General features: G+C 41.0%; 1 protein-coding gene across 1 annotated transcript in view; it reads right to left on the bottom strand.

Moving 5' to 3' along the window:
• The window catches only part of GRIN3A (glutamate ionotropic receptor NMDA type subunit 3A), a 596,809-nt gene extending 592,198 nt beyond the window's left edge, over positions 1-4,611 (bottom strand). The window contains exon 1 of the mRNA XM_073591206.1: positions 3,249-4,611. Within this exon, the coding sequence (XP_073447307.1) occupies positions 3,249-4,259 (1,011 nt within the window). The 5' untranslated portion in view covers positions 4,260-4,611. The remainder of the gene's footprint in view (positions 1-3,248) is intronic.
• Positions 4,612-16,489: the final 11,878 nt, after the last annotated feature.

Genomic DNA, 16,489 nt, shown 5'->3' with positions numbered 1-16,489 from the left:
TTCCATATATATATATATTTCAATAACAAAAACACCTTCTGTGCCTTAAAATAATGATTCTAGAAATCCTACTAGTTGGCAAGAGCAATTAACTGTTACACCCATTAATTAGAGTAGGATGGTACTGTACCATAACAAGAGAGATGATGAACTATAAAGACAGGGGGTTGTTTACATTTGCGACTTTTATGGTAGAACATTACACGGAAATGATAGGAAGCACAATACATTCCCTGCTTTATGCCACTGGCACCTGTTTTCTAGCCACTCTCCTTAAGCATTGTGCATCTGGTTTGTTGAGGAGACTGAAAGCACACGCTGTAGATAAAACTTAATTAGCCATCACCAGCCAGATGAAATCAATTCCTCCAGCATCGTATAAAACCCTTCTGGACAAGTGCTTGGAACAAGAATTTATCAGAGTCTCTTTGTAAACTTTCTTCTACAAAATATCACTATGCAGGATGATAGCACAGAAAAGCTTTGCTTATTTAATAGCTCACGAAAAGGAAAATTTACATTTGTAAAACCCGCTCATTTTTATTATTTGTGCATATGTGTGTGTGTATACAGAAAGGTGTGGCCTAGCCTTAGGGGTTACTGGCAACTGGACTACTTACACTGGGGTTCAGCTCCTCAATCTAAGCACTTCTAAACAGGAGAAAGGGAAATCACGTGTTAATTTACCAATAGTATAGATATTAACTATAGATATTATAATACTATTATTATAATTGTTCAGTTATTGGTACATGTGATCTTTCTTTCAGGGGTTGCAGTGTTGAAATCTTGTTACCCTTACCTCTTACCTCTTTTTTTTTTTTTTTTGTGATGCACAGATTTTGGTTCAGGTCGCTTGCCAAGAAAATTTGTGGAAATATTAATGGGAGGTGGGCTTTAATCACTTGACATTTTCAATAATATGGCATTTTTGCCATACCATAATAATATTTATGATATTTATTTGTGATAATATAGTTATTGATGAAATGGTATAACTGTTACCAGAAAGTTATAGTTAATCGTTTACCATGAGTCTCTGCCCCCAAGACAAGTATGTAGATATCTTTTAGCTTTTCCTCAAATTTCCTGAGATGCATGCTCTTTTAGGGTCAGAGACTCAGATAGTACTAAAGCAAAACAGTCAAGCAATGACATTTTCAGGAAGCAGTCAGCAATCTTAGCTTCCATATTCCCATAGTGAGAGATGTACTTTAAGTATCACCACACACATTACAATCTGACTGTACATTTTCTGTACCATAACTATACAACAGGAGGATCTACCTAAGCTTTTTGATCAATAAGGCAGGCCCTTGCACTATACAGTTGGTGGAGCTAAAAGAGAATGCACAGTCAGATTGTGATGTGTGTGTGAGTTTAAAGCCATACATTATACAATCTAATCATACAATTTTATTAGATTTACCAAACTATGTAATATGAGAACAAACCTTAACAATCGAGTCATTTAGTCTTAACTCAGGCAAGCCCCTGGAATGATAGATGTTAATCTCACCACAAATTATTTTAGATTTACCAACAACAGGGTCTGTTTGATCGTCTTATACAGACTGATCGTTTTGGCAAATCTAATGTTAATTGTACAAAGATTGCACAGTCAGATTGTAACTTGTATGCCCCTAAAGGAGACTGCATATCAGATTGTATAGTGTATGGTCACCTTAAAGGTCAGTGTGTATTTTTTGGGAGCAATACATACAATTTTGAGAAGTGCTAACTGTACACACATGAAAAAATGTTTATTTGTGCGGAAAAATTGTGGGCTGAAATGTCTGGTGTCCCACACTAAGGGCTCATTGACATTTGAGGCAGCCCTTGCCACCCTATGAAAAGTGATCCATAGTGTAACACTTTTCAGAGGGTGGCTGACAGGTGGCATGGAGGTGATATGTCACCTCGTTGCCTATTTTAGCTTTAAAAAGCGTGCGCTACTGTTCCACAACTGTGAGCACTGCACAGATTTGCAGAGCGGTTGTGAGACAACTCCATGCACATGAAGGGGTCACATTTGCCAGCGGTACTGCCTGCTGAACATGACAGGGAGCACAATTTTTGCAACAGCATTGTACAATGTGTTCGCCAGGCATGCTATGGTAAGGCGGGTGGTCAGGGGGATGTTAAAGGGGGCAGTAAGAGGGCAGTAAACCTGTTACTCAACCGCCTCCCCCACCTGCAAGTGTGAATAACCCCTAAAGTGATTTTCAAAAGACATTTTAGATACAGAAAACTAACAAAAAAAAGTATATTATGATTACATTTACAAATATGTATTTCTCTTTTAAAGTATGTATACTTTTTTATTTTATTTTATTTTTTTTTTATAAAAGTTGCAAAATAAAGAACAGCAGGGTAGCAAAGACTTATTTTCAACACCCTGAGAGGGTAGACAAGACAGAAATTCAGCAGAGAGAAGGTGTTCACCTAGCAGAAAGAGTGCGATTAGCGGCAGGTGACATGTCCAGTTAGAATCCAATGTGCTGTCTGTGGTGCTGAAAGCACAAATCTGGGGGCGTATATTACACATAAAGGTGAAATCCCTATAGGAAAACCAGTGAGGCTGAAAGCACTGAGCTGCACTGGGAGCGTATAGGACCCATACAGATGACAGCCCTATACAAAAGCTAGTGCGCTGTCCATGGTGCTGAATGCATTGATCTGGGAGCGCATAGGACACATACAGGTGACAGCCCTATACAGAAAATAGTGCGCTGTCCATGGTGCTGAAAATACTAATCTGGGAGGGCATAGAACACATACAAGTGACAGCCCTATACAGAACATAGTGCGCTGTCCATGGTGTCGAAAGCCCTGTTCTGGGAGCGCATAGGAAACATACAGGTGACAGCCCTATACAGAAAATAGTTCGCTGCCCATGGTGCTGAAAATACTAATCTGGGAGGGCATAGAACACATACAAGTGACAGCCCTATACAGAACATAGTGCGCTGTCCATGGTGCTGAAAGCCCTGTTCTGGGAGCGCATAGGATACATACAGGTGACAGCCCTATACAGAACATAGTGCGCTGTCCATGGTGCTGAAAATACTAATCTGGGAGCGCAAGGGACACACACAGGTGGGATCCCCGTGTAGAAGCCAGCGTGGTGCTGAGAGCACTAATATTAGGGCACATATGACACACCTTAGAATATATTACCAAGGTCAAAGTTTTTAGAAAACTCACTTAAAAAGCGCCTCTTAACATCAAACAATTAATTTGCTTACCTCTGATTTTCGGGTAAACTCACTTCTCACAATGCTAACAACAGGTATTTGTAAAGCGGATGATACAAACTCCAACTCCAGCATCTCCCCTTTATTTTGGGGAAAGGCAATGATAGCACTGACTCCTTGGACCACTACAGTATGACACACACTCTGCAGGAAAGACACGGGATCACTACTCCAAGAAGAACTGGATGAGGAGAAGGGGAAGATGGGCAGGTCCCCTAGCCCAGCTTCTATGGCCATCACCACTTCCAGTGACAGATTGTATGGCAGGAGCCCTGGCATCCGATTAAGGTTATCCACTGCCAAAAGCAGCGCTTCCCTGGGAAACAACAATTCATCTCCTCCTCTGTAGCCAATAATACTCCTTGGACCAGGGCTCGACTTTCTTTCCAAAGTCGGGCCAAGCAGTTCTTGTTTGTCTCCTTCCCTTAACCTGCTGGAGCGCTCTGTCCCCTCCACCTCATCTGCATCTTGATCACGAACTGTGCCCGTCTTCTGCAGCCCGGTGTCATTTTCAGGCCAGGTTCTGCTGTATTGACTGGTGATGCCCCTTGTCCTCCAGGGCTGGAGCTGGACAGCCCCGATCCGTACAGTGTGCCCAATCCTCTTGAGGATCTGACAGGGCTGAGGGTGCGAAGAAGAACCAGGGACCCTGGCTAGGACCAGGGCACAAGGAATCAGCAGGCAGACCCTGCTTAGCACCAGGCACCACCAACTCAGCCTGCACATCCCTGGCAGGAGAGTCAAAGGAGGGGGAGAAGTAGCAGCTGTGGCTGTACAGTCAGCAGCGAAGTCCTGGGAGAGGGAAGGAAGCTTCCTCTGTAGACGTGTGATCACCAGCAGAGCGCACACAATCCCAGCAATAACCTCATTCTCTCCTCTACAAAACTTATTCTGAGCTTCTCTCTTACTGGACGCCCGTGTGGCTTCTAGCAAATAAATCACCCTGGCCGGGGCAAGAAAGATCAGCCACTTCAAGGGCTCTCCTCTCACTCCACAGATCATCACATTGCAGCTCCTCAGACCTTCATCAGCAAACTTCTCCTCTCCAGCTTCGAGCTCCACGTCCAGCACTCACATCTCAATATATACAGCCGAGGAAAATCCCAGGAGTTTTAGGGTGATCTGGAAAAAAAAAATATTTTTCTTTCCTAGGATGATAAGACTATTCTTTATTTCCTATAAGCGAGTGCAATGCAATAGATTACCCATATAGGCGTTGCACATGTCTGAAGATTTTACTGCTAGTCTTAAACGGTCGCTTGGCTGCGCTAAAATACCACTGAAGGAGAGAAATAGCAGTAGGATCGGAGAACAGATCTATGGGATGTGTAGTCTGTGCTAGGTAGAAATGGCAGGTGATAGATCGCTCTGTGAACTACCCGCCCCACAATGCTGCTGTCACCACTCCGCCTCTCATCCTGCTGCAGTAATGAGACCAGTTTTCAAACAAATGAATGTGGCTGGATGTCGCCTTTAATATGCGGTGTGTACGAAAAGTAAACTGCTACTGTCCTTACATTGGTTTGTGATGTTATAACATGTGTGCGAGGAGGAACAAGTTCAATAACATCTGGCGGATTACCAAACCTGACTCATCTGACATCACCAAATGCCTGAGCGTCCTGATCACACAACTTTGATTAAAATCTGGGTTTGTCAGATTAACCACAGACTACGGAGGGATCTGCAAACAATAAATAGACATGCAACTGATTGAATGCAAATGAGTAGTTCTGGAAACTTATTTTCTTTCTTTTTCTATTCTCTCTTTTTTTTTTTATAGTAGCGTTTATACTAATTAGATCTCAGAGCACTGAAATCCGTTTTTGTTAAGGGATATCTGTGGTCAAAGATGCACTGTCATTTAATAATGTCAGCACTGTAAAAGCAATATAATAGTCACATTGGATTCTAAAAACCCAATATAAGCTTACTTCTCCTTTCATGTTGTGAGTTCTTTTGGATAGCCGTCTCTTTTCCACAAAGTCCTGGATTCTCTGCAGGCTTTGTAGCTTCTCCTCTGCTGTTTATTTTTTAAGTGATTGCAAAGTCTCTCTTTTTTAAAGAACTAACATGTTATACTTACCTGCTCTGTGCAGTGGTTTTCCACAGAGCAGCCCAGATCTTCCGCTTGTCAGGTTCATCTTCGGTGCTCCTGGTCCCTCTCTCCTGTTGAGTACCCCCACTGCAAGCAGTCAAACAGGAGCCTTGACCTGCCCCCTCCCCCCATGTTATCTTAATGCATTAAGATAAAAAAAACTTCTGTCTTTACAATCCCTTTCAATTTGTAAGGACTATATATCCCATGGTACCTTGCTGCCTGCAAGCAGTGATTCCTCTACTGACTCTGCCTCCCGAAACTCCTCCTCTTACCACCATTGTAGTTCAGAAGGCAGGTTCTGGGAATGCTGTGATACAGCAGTGCCTACTCACAGAGCATAGTGAATATGTTCCAGGCAGTAAATGTGTGTGGATCTTCGCAAAGTAAGTTTACAAACTAGACATGTGCTCCGTCAATAAATTTGTTTCATTACGTTTCGTATTAGAATAATTCGTATTTCGTAATTCGTGTCCAAAATTCAATTTAAATTTGTACGAAATACAAATTTTTGTTAGGTTCGTTAGCTTTTCATAACAATTATGAATGTTCGTTATGATGAATTTATCATTATGAGGGGCTCCCACCATCCCTGTGCTGTGCTGACTTCCTGGGTTTTTAACTTTTAGGTTTGTTAACCTTTTGTAACAATTATGAATGTTCGTTAGGAATTTGGATCCAAAATTTGTAAACGGAATTTCGTACATAATTCGGAAGCATAGCAATTCATATTTTGGATTCTCCTGAATGTACGAATTTACGGAAATTCGCACGAATTTTCGATTCATACAAAACTAATCGCACATGTCTATTACAAACTTGAAGATCATTCAGATTAACCACTCATCGGCTGCCCCACATACATTTACTGCGGCAGGGCGGCCATTCTGTCCCAGTTCATGTACCTAGTACACGATCTGACACTTCCGGGTCTGGGGCGCATGAGCACCCCACCGGCGACCCGCTCCCACTTTAATTATACACAGTGGGAACCCAGCGGCGTGCACTGTGGATTTGATGTCCGCCAGTGCCCACCGATTAGACAGTACAGAGGCAGAACGACAATATGCTTATGTCAACCAGGTAGATAGTCATTCTGTCAAAGGGGAAGGTACTGATCCTGTGTTTCTGCTAAGCAGGAACACAGATCTTTGCCTTCCCCTAGTCAAAGCACCTCCCCCACAGTTAGTATGCACAACCTAGGCATACAGTTAACCCTTTGATCTCCCCTGATGTTAACTCCTTCCCTGCCAGTGTCATTAGTACAGTGATAGTGCATATTTTGTAGCTCTGATCACTGTATTAGTGTCACTGGTCCCCAAAAAGTGTCAAAAGTGTCAGTTAGGTGTCCGATCTGTTTGTCGCAATATATAATATAAGTCCCACTATAAGTCGCTGCTCGCTGCCACTACTAATACAAAAATTGTTTTAAATAAATAAAAATATCCCTTAGTTTGTAGACGCTATAACTTTTGCGCAATACCGTATATACTCCAGTATAAGCCGACCCGAATATAAGCCGAGGCACCTAATTTTACCACAAAAAACTGGGAAAACGTATTGACTCAAGTATGAGCCTAGGGTGGGAAATGCAGCAGCTACAGGTAAACAATGCCCATCTGCAGTCTCACTGTGCCCATTTGCAGCTTCACTGTGCCCATCTGCAGCCTTATGGTCCCTTTTTGCAGCCTCACTGTATCCATCTGCAGCAGCAATGTGCCCTTTTGCAGCCTCACTGTGCCCATCCCCAGCCTCACTGTGCCCACCTGTACCTTTGATTACAAACAGCGGGTGTCTCCCACTGTGTCATGCAACTGCAGTCTTAACTGTTCGGCGTCCGTCCACTGTAACAAAGGCCCACCTCCTCCTCGTCCATGATAGACAGAACACTGATTCAGTTTCCCAGCATTGTATCAGTGTTCCGTCTATCACGGACGAGGAGGAGGTGAGGCTTTGTTACAGCGGACGACCGCCGAACAGTTAAGACTGCATGACACAGCGGGAGACCCTCACTCGAGTATAAGCCGAGAGGGGCTTTTTCAGCATAAAAAATGTGCTGAAAAAGTTGGCTTATACTCGAGTATATACAGTAATCAATATATGCTTATTTGGGATTTCTTTTTTACCAAAAATATGTAGCAGAATACATATTAGCCTAAATTGATGAAGAAATGTGATTTTTTTTTTTACTTTTTTTATTAGGTATATTTTATAGCAGAATGTAAAAAAAAAAAGTTTTTTTTTCAAAATTGTCTGTCCTTTTTTGTTTATAGCGCAAAAAATAAAAACAGCAGAGGTGATCAAAAACCACCAAAAGAAAGCTCTATTTGTGGGAAAAAAGGACAAAAATGTTATTTGGGTACAATGTCGCAATTGTCAGTTAAAATAACGCAGTGCCGTATTGCAAAAAATGGGCTGGACATGAAGGGGGGTAAACATTCTGGAGCTGAAGTGGTTAATCTGCATAGGCTAGAAATTATTGAAACATATTGTGGAAATTAATATATCATTTTACATTTTGAACATAGATACAATTTAAAGCTGAACTCTAAAAATCCTCCCTTGCAGTGAGGCTGCACACACACTGCAAGAGTTAAACCCCCAACTCCAGAAGAATTAAAAAAATAACCACCCTTGCGGTGCCCTCCCCCTTCACTGCAAGGTTTAAATTATTGTTATGTCATGCTTGTTATGTCATGGGGAGAGTTGAAAAGGCTCTATGACTTACCCTGGTCCCTGCTATGGACAGCACTCCAGACCATGGGTGGAGCTTTGCCATTATCTCATACAGTACAGGGACATTAACCCTGTATTGTACACCGAGCAGGCTGGAGTGTTACCAGAGCTTATAGCTGCACTGAAAGAAACCTGCTGGAGCAAGGAATAAGATGAAAAGATAGATAGATAGATAGATAGATAGATAGATAGATAGATAGATAGATAGATAGATAGATAGATTGATTAATGAGCTGCAAGGGTGAATTTTTAAAGATTTTCTTGGGGTTGGATTTTAACTGCTCGTTGTTGTCTAGGGGACAGAAAAGGACTTTTACCTAGCTGATTTCCACTCCCCTGCCAAACGGCCCTTCTCCATGCTTCGGCAGTGGGCTGTTCCTTGGCATTTTCATGTCCAATGAAGAGCTGTGGACCCTGCATCAGTCTGATAACATCTGACCTTAGACTGTCATAGCATAGGAAATAATAACCTGCCAAGATAGGAGAGGAGAGTCTACAGGTGCAGAAAATCAGTTAATTAAAACTGCTTTAGCAAGTCGTCTAGGCATACACAAGCATTTTAACCCTTGTAGTGTGGGAAAAGCACCTTGGCAAGGGAAGATTTTTCGGTTTCCTGAAGTTCAGACAAATGCATAATACCCATAAGTTTGCAAGAATCCCCCCCCCCAAAAAAAATATTCTTGGGAGTAAAGCAGTTCACTGATTGCCTAAAGCAGTCTATCTCAAACTTTTTACTACTTGAAAAAAGGTTTCAGTCCCCAGGCTAAAAATTATATCTACGACTCATTCTCCTACGACATTCTCCTAATTGGAAGGCTGTGGAGTGTTTTAAATAAAAGAATAAAGAATGGATGTACCTAACTCCTCCCCTGCCCAGCTCTATATCACAAAGTACCTTAAGCGATAATCTGAACAATCAAAAATTGTAGTGATTCATTACAGTGGTGGTAAATATGGGCAAGAGATCAATCTGCCACTGCTCTCCGTTCATGGAATCCCAAGCATCCTGCTAAGGAACCCCAAGGTTCCATGGAACCATGGCTAGGATAGACTGGCCTAAAGTATAAAATGAATAAATGCACATTTTGTTTACCTGCACAAAATGTGCATGTGTGTATTTATTTATTTTTTGTAAAGGTGAATTTAGTCATTAAAGCGACACTGGGGTTGGTTTACTGAAACAGGAGAGTGCAAAATCTGGTGCAGCTCTGCATAGAAACCAATCAGCTTCTAGGTTTATTGTCATAGCTTAAGTGAACAAGCTGAACTTAGAAGCTTAGATTGGCTACCATGCACAGCTACACCATATTTTGCACTCTCAAGGTTAAGTAAATAAACCGCTGTTTTCTTAAAATGTAGCTGTGGCCATTTTTTAATTATCTGCTGCTATATGCAGCCATGGACCAGTTTGAAGAGCTTTATTATTTATGCTGCTTTTGTGGGGATTAAGGTGGACCCGTCACTTTAGTCAATAACAACACTGGCAAATACAATTAAGCTTTTGAATAAAACAGTGCATCCTTTGTACTGTTGTTAAACAAAAGGGTGCTCTGAGGTCCACATCATCTACAGACTAGATATAAAGATGACATGACATAACATGACACCTGGCATCCAAGTGCATTGTAGGTGTTTTACAGTATTAAATTAGATGTAAAAATCAGCATAGTGAGTGGTTGGTGGGTAGCACTTCTGCCTTTGTAGCACTAGGGTCATCGGACATTTGCACTTTCACGCTGTACTGTGATGGGTTTATTTCCACACTTCAAAGACATTCTGGTAGGTTAGTTGGCCCTAGTATGTGTATATACATGTGAGATAGGGACCTTAGTTTGAAAGTTTCTTGAGGGCATGGACTGATGTGAATGTATAATATTTTCAAAGCACTAAGTAAATTGTTGGCACAATATATACCTATAATAAATAACTAGATTATTAGTTTGCTTAAGCACAGTGAATCATAAACGCTTTTACTAAAATATTATTTTCAGCTTTATTGTCCTTTTTGTATCTTAGTACTGCTGATCACCAGTAGCCTCTTTGCAGCTACATCTTGTTTACAAGCCCTTGTTCCAGTGTCAGCTGTGTATCGTTATCCTTGACCAACTTTGTGATGGTGACAAAGATAAACAATGCCAGCACAATGTGTGCAAGCCCAGCTGCTTGTGGTCTCCCAACGTGAATGCACATGACAGGTTGAGATGGGATAGTTGCCACCCCATAACAGAATGTGCCTGAACAAGAAACATCATGGCAGGATCACCAAGTATTCTTTTTGTGAAAGCTGCAGATTTAAAAAGATTGAAAATAACGAGTGATAATTTTTAATACTTCCAGGTGGTTGCACAACTGTGTTGATTGATCACAGTATAAAAGAAGCATACTAATGAACTCATGGTTCTATAATGAGATATGGGGAATGTGACCTGTTAATAGTTTTTGTGGATGTCTTGGTTTCTGAAACACAGCTTTACAAGGCTGGTTTCCTGCTTTACACGTGGCATAACTAAGCTGAAACACAACATTTTGACCTTAGAAATGTTTAATTTCTTATCTACAGTATTCGATGATTCCGGTTCAATGTAAGTGGGATTAACACTAAATATTTCAGAACTTCAAAACATGTAGTTTCTCTTTGATTCATAATCCTCATTTTTTTTGTGAGTTGCATGTGTTCTGTATACAGTATAAAGGGTTAATGAAGTTACTTGATGAAATATGTCAATGTTTGTTTGCCAGTGTATCCATGTTGCAGCTGTTTATTTTTATTTATTTCAGGTACTTATATAGTGCCGTCAATTTACACAGTGCTTCACATATACATTGTACATTCACATCAGTCCCTACCCTCAAGGAGATTACAATCTAAGGTCCTTAACTCACATTCATACATACTAGGGACAATTTTAGACAGGATCCAATTAACCTACCAGCATGTCTTTGGAGTGTGGGAGGAAACCAGAGTACCCGGAGGAAACCCGAGTACCCGGAGGAAACCCACGCAGGAACAGAGAGAACATGCAAACTCCAGGCAGGTAGTGTCGTGGTTGGGATTCGAACCAGCGACGCTTCTTACTGCTAGGCGAGAGTGCTACCCACTACACCACTGTGCCGCCCTAGCTGTTTTGTTTGTTTACTGATAATGTGGAAAGTTTAATAAATATACCACACAAAGACCCCATCTTTTCTTCTTTACACTGGTGGGGAACCTGAAATTCTGTTATGGTCCTTTTCAGATGGTCAGGTCTCTGAATGCTCAGGTGTAATTGTGGCTTGAAGGGTGATTGCTACAGAGGTAACAGATGCCCTGCATTATTTGTCTACTTGATAAGCACATATTGAGCTTATTTTGCATTTGGTCCCATCTATCTGCTAAGGGGAACTCCCTGCAGGGAGGGTGAAAGAAAGTTAAGATTGCTGTTTAAATCTAGGTCAAGATAGAATTAGGCAGTTGGATGTGATTCAGTCCTCTCCTGTAGAGTCCCCTGTGTGTGCTCTCCTGTAATGATAAGCAAAGCATCAATGAAGCCAAACTTGGGTTCAGTTTGAGGCAGGTTTTACAAACATTATTGACGAGCCCGGGAATCGCTCCAGCGGTGGCTTGCCATAGAGATATGCGATGGGAAGATGGATGCCACCCATCTCTATTCCCTTGGAGGACTGGAGTGACATCATGATGTCACTTCCAAGTTCTCAGGCCATGTAAACATGGCTTTTTTTTTTTCTTAATGCAAAAGAGATTTTTTTTTAATCTATTGCTTTTAAGCGTAGTGGAGAGATTTGGGGTCTTTTAGACCCCAACTTTCTCCATAAAGAGGACCTGTCAAGCTGTATTTTTATCGCAAAGGATGTCTTCATTCCTTGCGATAGCAATAAAAGTGAGAAAAAAATAAAAAAATAAAATAAAGGAACAATGTAAAAATTAAAAAAATTGTAATAAATTAATAATACTATTTTATTTAAAGCACCCATTTCCCCATGTGTTTGTGTGCAGTATATGTAGGTCACGCCCACATATGTAAATGGTGTTTGTACCACACATGTGAGGTATGCAGACGTCTGAGTGAGAGCAATAATTCTAGCACTAGACCTCCTCAGTAACTCTAAACTGGTAACCTGTAGAAATTTTTAAAACATCGCCTATAGAGATTTTTAAGTACTGTAGTTTGGCAATCTTAAAGCATGATAGGTATCTATTTACTCGGTGTAACATCATATTTCATATTATTCAAAAAAGTTGGATATATATTATGTTTTTTTTTTGTTTTTTTAACATCTGGGAACCAGATATGCACCACGGGTACATACCTCCATGCACAGAGCATCTCACGTACACAGCGGTCGTGCATCTAGATACATTTGGCGCATCTAGCTGCAGGAACCCAATTTTTATGGAAATTATTAGTAAAGCAGATGCAGATTTCCGGGACTGGACTAACAAATGTTTATAGTGAAAGGCAACTGGTGTTTTCTATTAAACAAGGTCTAAATGGGCCATTGACAAGCATCACAATTGAAGGAATATGTCTTTGCAAAGTTAAACTAAATTAAATCCTTTCTTATTTTTGCTTGAGGATAGAGTGCAGAGGGATTAGAAGTCTTGTCAGTTTTTGGGGATGTCTGCACCCCTGATAAGGTGAAGACACCTCTCAAATTTTAGCTCAGTGATCTGAATAAGTGGTTCTCAACCCTGTCCTCAAGTACTCCCAACAGGCCATGCTTTCCTTCATCTTGCACAGATTCTTTAAATCAGAATCAATGGCTTGGTATTTTGGACAGCTATTTTAGCTAAGATAAATTCCCAAAACATGTCCTGTCAGGGGTATGTGAGGACTGAGGCTGGGAACCACTGTGCTAAAATGGAAAATTGAATATTTACCTCTCTGTAACTTTCCCTTCCTGGTGCCTATCCATGGCAGCATACGCACAATCCATGCATATTCTACCATGAAGGCACCAGGAAAGTAGCTTTTATACAAATCACAGCTTTTTTTGTTTTTCCATGCCAATCAGCCTAGTAAAGCTGCACCTGTGAAATCTGTTGCATGAAAATTGATTAGGGGGGAAGGGGAGAGAGCGTAAAATGCATTACTTGGATTGAGCATACATCTGCAAAACAAATTAATAAAACACATAAAACATAAAAAAAAGTCTACAAATTTTATTGGTCAACAAAACAGGACTTGGAAAAGAGCAAAGAAAGCAAAATACACATGTATGTCAATTTGAGACACTAACAGAATATGGTTTTGAGGTCTGACTATTTTGCAGAGGAAATTAACAGGAGTTAAAAGGACTGCACCCACAAATGGACAGTCTCTTAAGGATTTAAACATTTATTAGTCATGACTTCTTGAGGAAGATTTTACAAAATAATGCAGCACAGATAATTAAATCAAAGTGAAACTACAACCTACAAACAACACACATTAACAACATCAAAAATATTTCAGGGAAAAATATCCCCCCCCAAAAATAAACAAAAGTAAAAAATACTTGCTCTAAAACACATCTGCTTTGCAAAGACATAACAAACAAAATACAAAGAGAAAATACACGTGTTACAAACTCTATAAGGACAACCAAATGTGCTCTCTTGACACACACACACACACACACACACACACACACACACACACACACACACACACACACACACACACACACACACACACCATCAAGCAATCTGGCCTATTTTCTGGGAAAGGTAAAGAATGCTATCTGCAAGCTTTATGTAACATAGGTTTGTGTGCTAATGAAGCAATTGAAAACACATGCATAGTCCATGAAACACACAAAATGCAAAAAAGGTCCCACCCTGAGGGACATATATTAATGTCATCAATTTGGACAACCCCAAAAATGGAACAAGGAGGAGAAGTGCCTTTAAAAATGCAAAATGTCTTAAAAGCTAGTAACTTGCGGGGGGGGGCTTACTCTGCCTGTAAAGTAGTCCATCTGTAGCATGTATCCAAAATGCTGCTTCAAAGATGTACGGCTTTAGAGAAAACTTACATTGCAGCTGCAAGATTTTAACTCAAAACAAAAAATAGCCTGCCCCCCAATACATACAAGGCCGTTTTGGTCTGTTAAGGCTTAAAATGAGAAATACCACCCCAAACTTAAAAAATATTGTGCACCTCCCACACACTAACAAACCCATAGCCAAACACACAGCAAGCCAGCCCATGAAAAGGGGGTGGATGCTTGGGGGCAGGAGGGCCACGGGCACCCCAAAAGTCAACCACCTTGTTCCCATATTCAGGGGGACAAGGGCTTCTTCCATACAACCCTAGGCTGGGGTTGTGGGGGGCTGCAGGCAGGGGGCTTTAAGGGATGTGGAAAGCCCCTTTAAACTAGTGGGTACAAGGTGCTTTGTGGTTGGTATTGGGCTGAGCCCAACATGCCCCAAAGGCAGCCAGCTATGTTGAGTGCATGTGGCCTTGTATGGTCCAGGAGGGGGTTGGGTGATAGCTCTTCTCGCCCCTTTCCTAGCTGGCCCTGTCGTATGCTCTGAAAAAGGATGTGGTTTTGATTGGTGAAGGCAGCTCACAGCCTTTTGAGAATTGAGTGGAGTGTGGAGTTCCCCTTTAAAAGCAAAAGCTAGCCCATGGAAATCCAAGGGGTTAGAGGGGGGGGGGAGACAAGAGCATTGGAGAATAAAGTGTGGAGTTCCCCTTTAAAAGCAAAAGTTAGCCCATAGAAATCCAAGGGATTAGATGGGGGAGACAAGAGCATTGAAGAATGAAGTGTGGAGTTCCCCTTTAAAAGCAAAAGCTAGTCCAAGGAAATCATATGCATTAGAGGGGGAAGATGAAATGCCCTTTTAGGAGGAGCTAGAGGAGCGAGAGTCTTTTTACATCATTTTAACAAGGTGCATGTCACATGTTGAAAATGTAACATGCTAACATGACCTGTGTGCAAATCTCCTTAAAAAAATACATAAAGGTGAACCAGCATAAAAAAAAAAATTGTCAAGTTTAGAGGTGCGCCCGTTCAACCCATGCTATTGCATGTATGTTTCTTAACAGCTACTAAGATTTTGGCCACTCAGTGAAAAAACTTATGTGAATGAGCGCAAGAACTGCTTGCGCATGCGCACTGCTTACATTGATCTCACGCAGTTCTAAACCTACTTGCAGGCACAGCAGGCTTTCTCCGAAAAAGTTACTTTCTCATTCTATTTTGGGCATATTTGTTACTTGGGCAGTTGTTACTAAACTTCCTCACATCACCCCATAATATTGGCACCTCCATCTTCTGTTAATATTGAATTGAAGATGTCCATAGTGACACACAGATTGCATTGTCCCGTGCGCTGAGATCACTAGAGTAAATGGTGGATTCAAGCTCTGTTACCGGCGCACCGTGTCCTAAATATGGAAATGTGCGTTGAGCCTCACTGTGCGCCTCTACTGATGGCGCATGACTTCTGTAAATCACCCCCAAAATGTAGCAAGTTAGAACGCTTTTTTTCTAGAACTCTACTAAACTGAGGTCATTTTAATGATTGTGTGCTTTGTACTGTTTTGCTGTCTCCCAACAAGGTCTCTTGCTTTTAATTTTAGTAGATGGGATACAAACGTATAACAGATGCAGCTGACCTAAGCCATTGCCTTCTAGCAAGATGTCTAAAGTGAACTCATGTACACCTTATACTGCAAAGAAGAATCTCTCATGTTCCTCTTATAGATAATAGTTTTCACTTTTAAATAAGGTATCTGCATTGATTGTAAGGAAAGATATCACAGAGAATATGCTAGGGAGGGCTGGGGTCTGCAAATTGAAATAAGGAAAAGAACGAGCCATGCATAGTCTTTATGGCATAACATACTGTATATGTATGCTCTTTTAACTGAGGTGCTGGCGAAATCACAAAATAAAATAAATATTGTCGTTATCTAGATTCCTATTTAGGGACGAACAGATGTAGTACAAATTAACAGCTCTCTAATTCCCTGCACTCAAAAAAATTCTACATGCCTGTCATGTTATGATGATTAATAGTGCAAATGATGCAGAAGCAGAGCAGGTGGCCTAGGGTGCTCCCTGTGCTTTATGAGAGCTGGGTTCCCCTTCACATGCTTAATCCTTATTCAGAGATCTTCAGGTAAGAAATACTAAGGATGAAAAGGGGGTCGCACAACAACAAAAATTTAAATTTCTCTGTATGTCTTTTTGGGACATACAGAAATGATAAAGAGAATGTTTTTTCACAGAAAGTGTTGCAACAGTTCTGGGTTACCCCTGTCACAATAGTGATCCTGTAGCTGGTGAGAATTTGCTAGCTATAGGATTAATAAGTGTACAAAGCAGCGCTAATAAGTGAAAATCAGTGTTATGAAAACATAGATAAAATTAAACATAACTCAATAATCATAATCATATCAAACTTATA

The sequence above is a fragment of the Aquarana catesbeiana genome, linkage group LG01, assembly GCF_042186555.1.
Source record: "Aquarana catesbeiana isolate 2022-GZ linkage group LG01, ASM4218655v1, whole genome shotgun sequence".
NCBI lineage: Eukaryota > Metazoa > Chordata > Amphibia > Anura > Ranidae > Aquarana > Aquarana catesbeiana.
The sequence above is the reverse complement of the archived record's forward strand: the minus strand, read 5'-3'. Positions and strand labels throughout refer to the sequence as shown.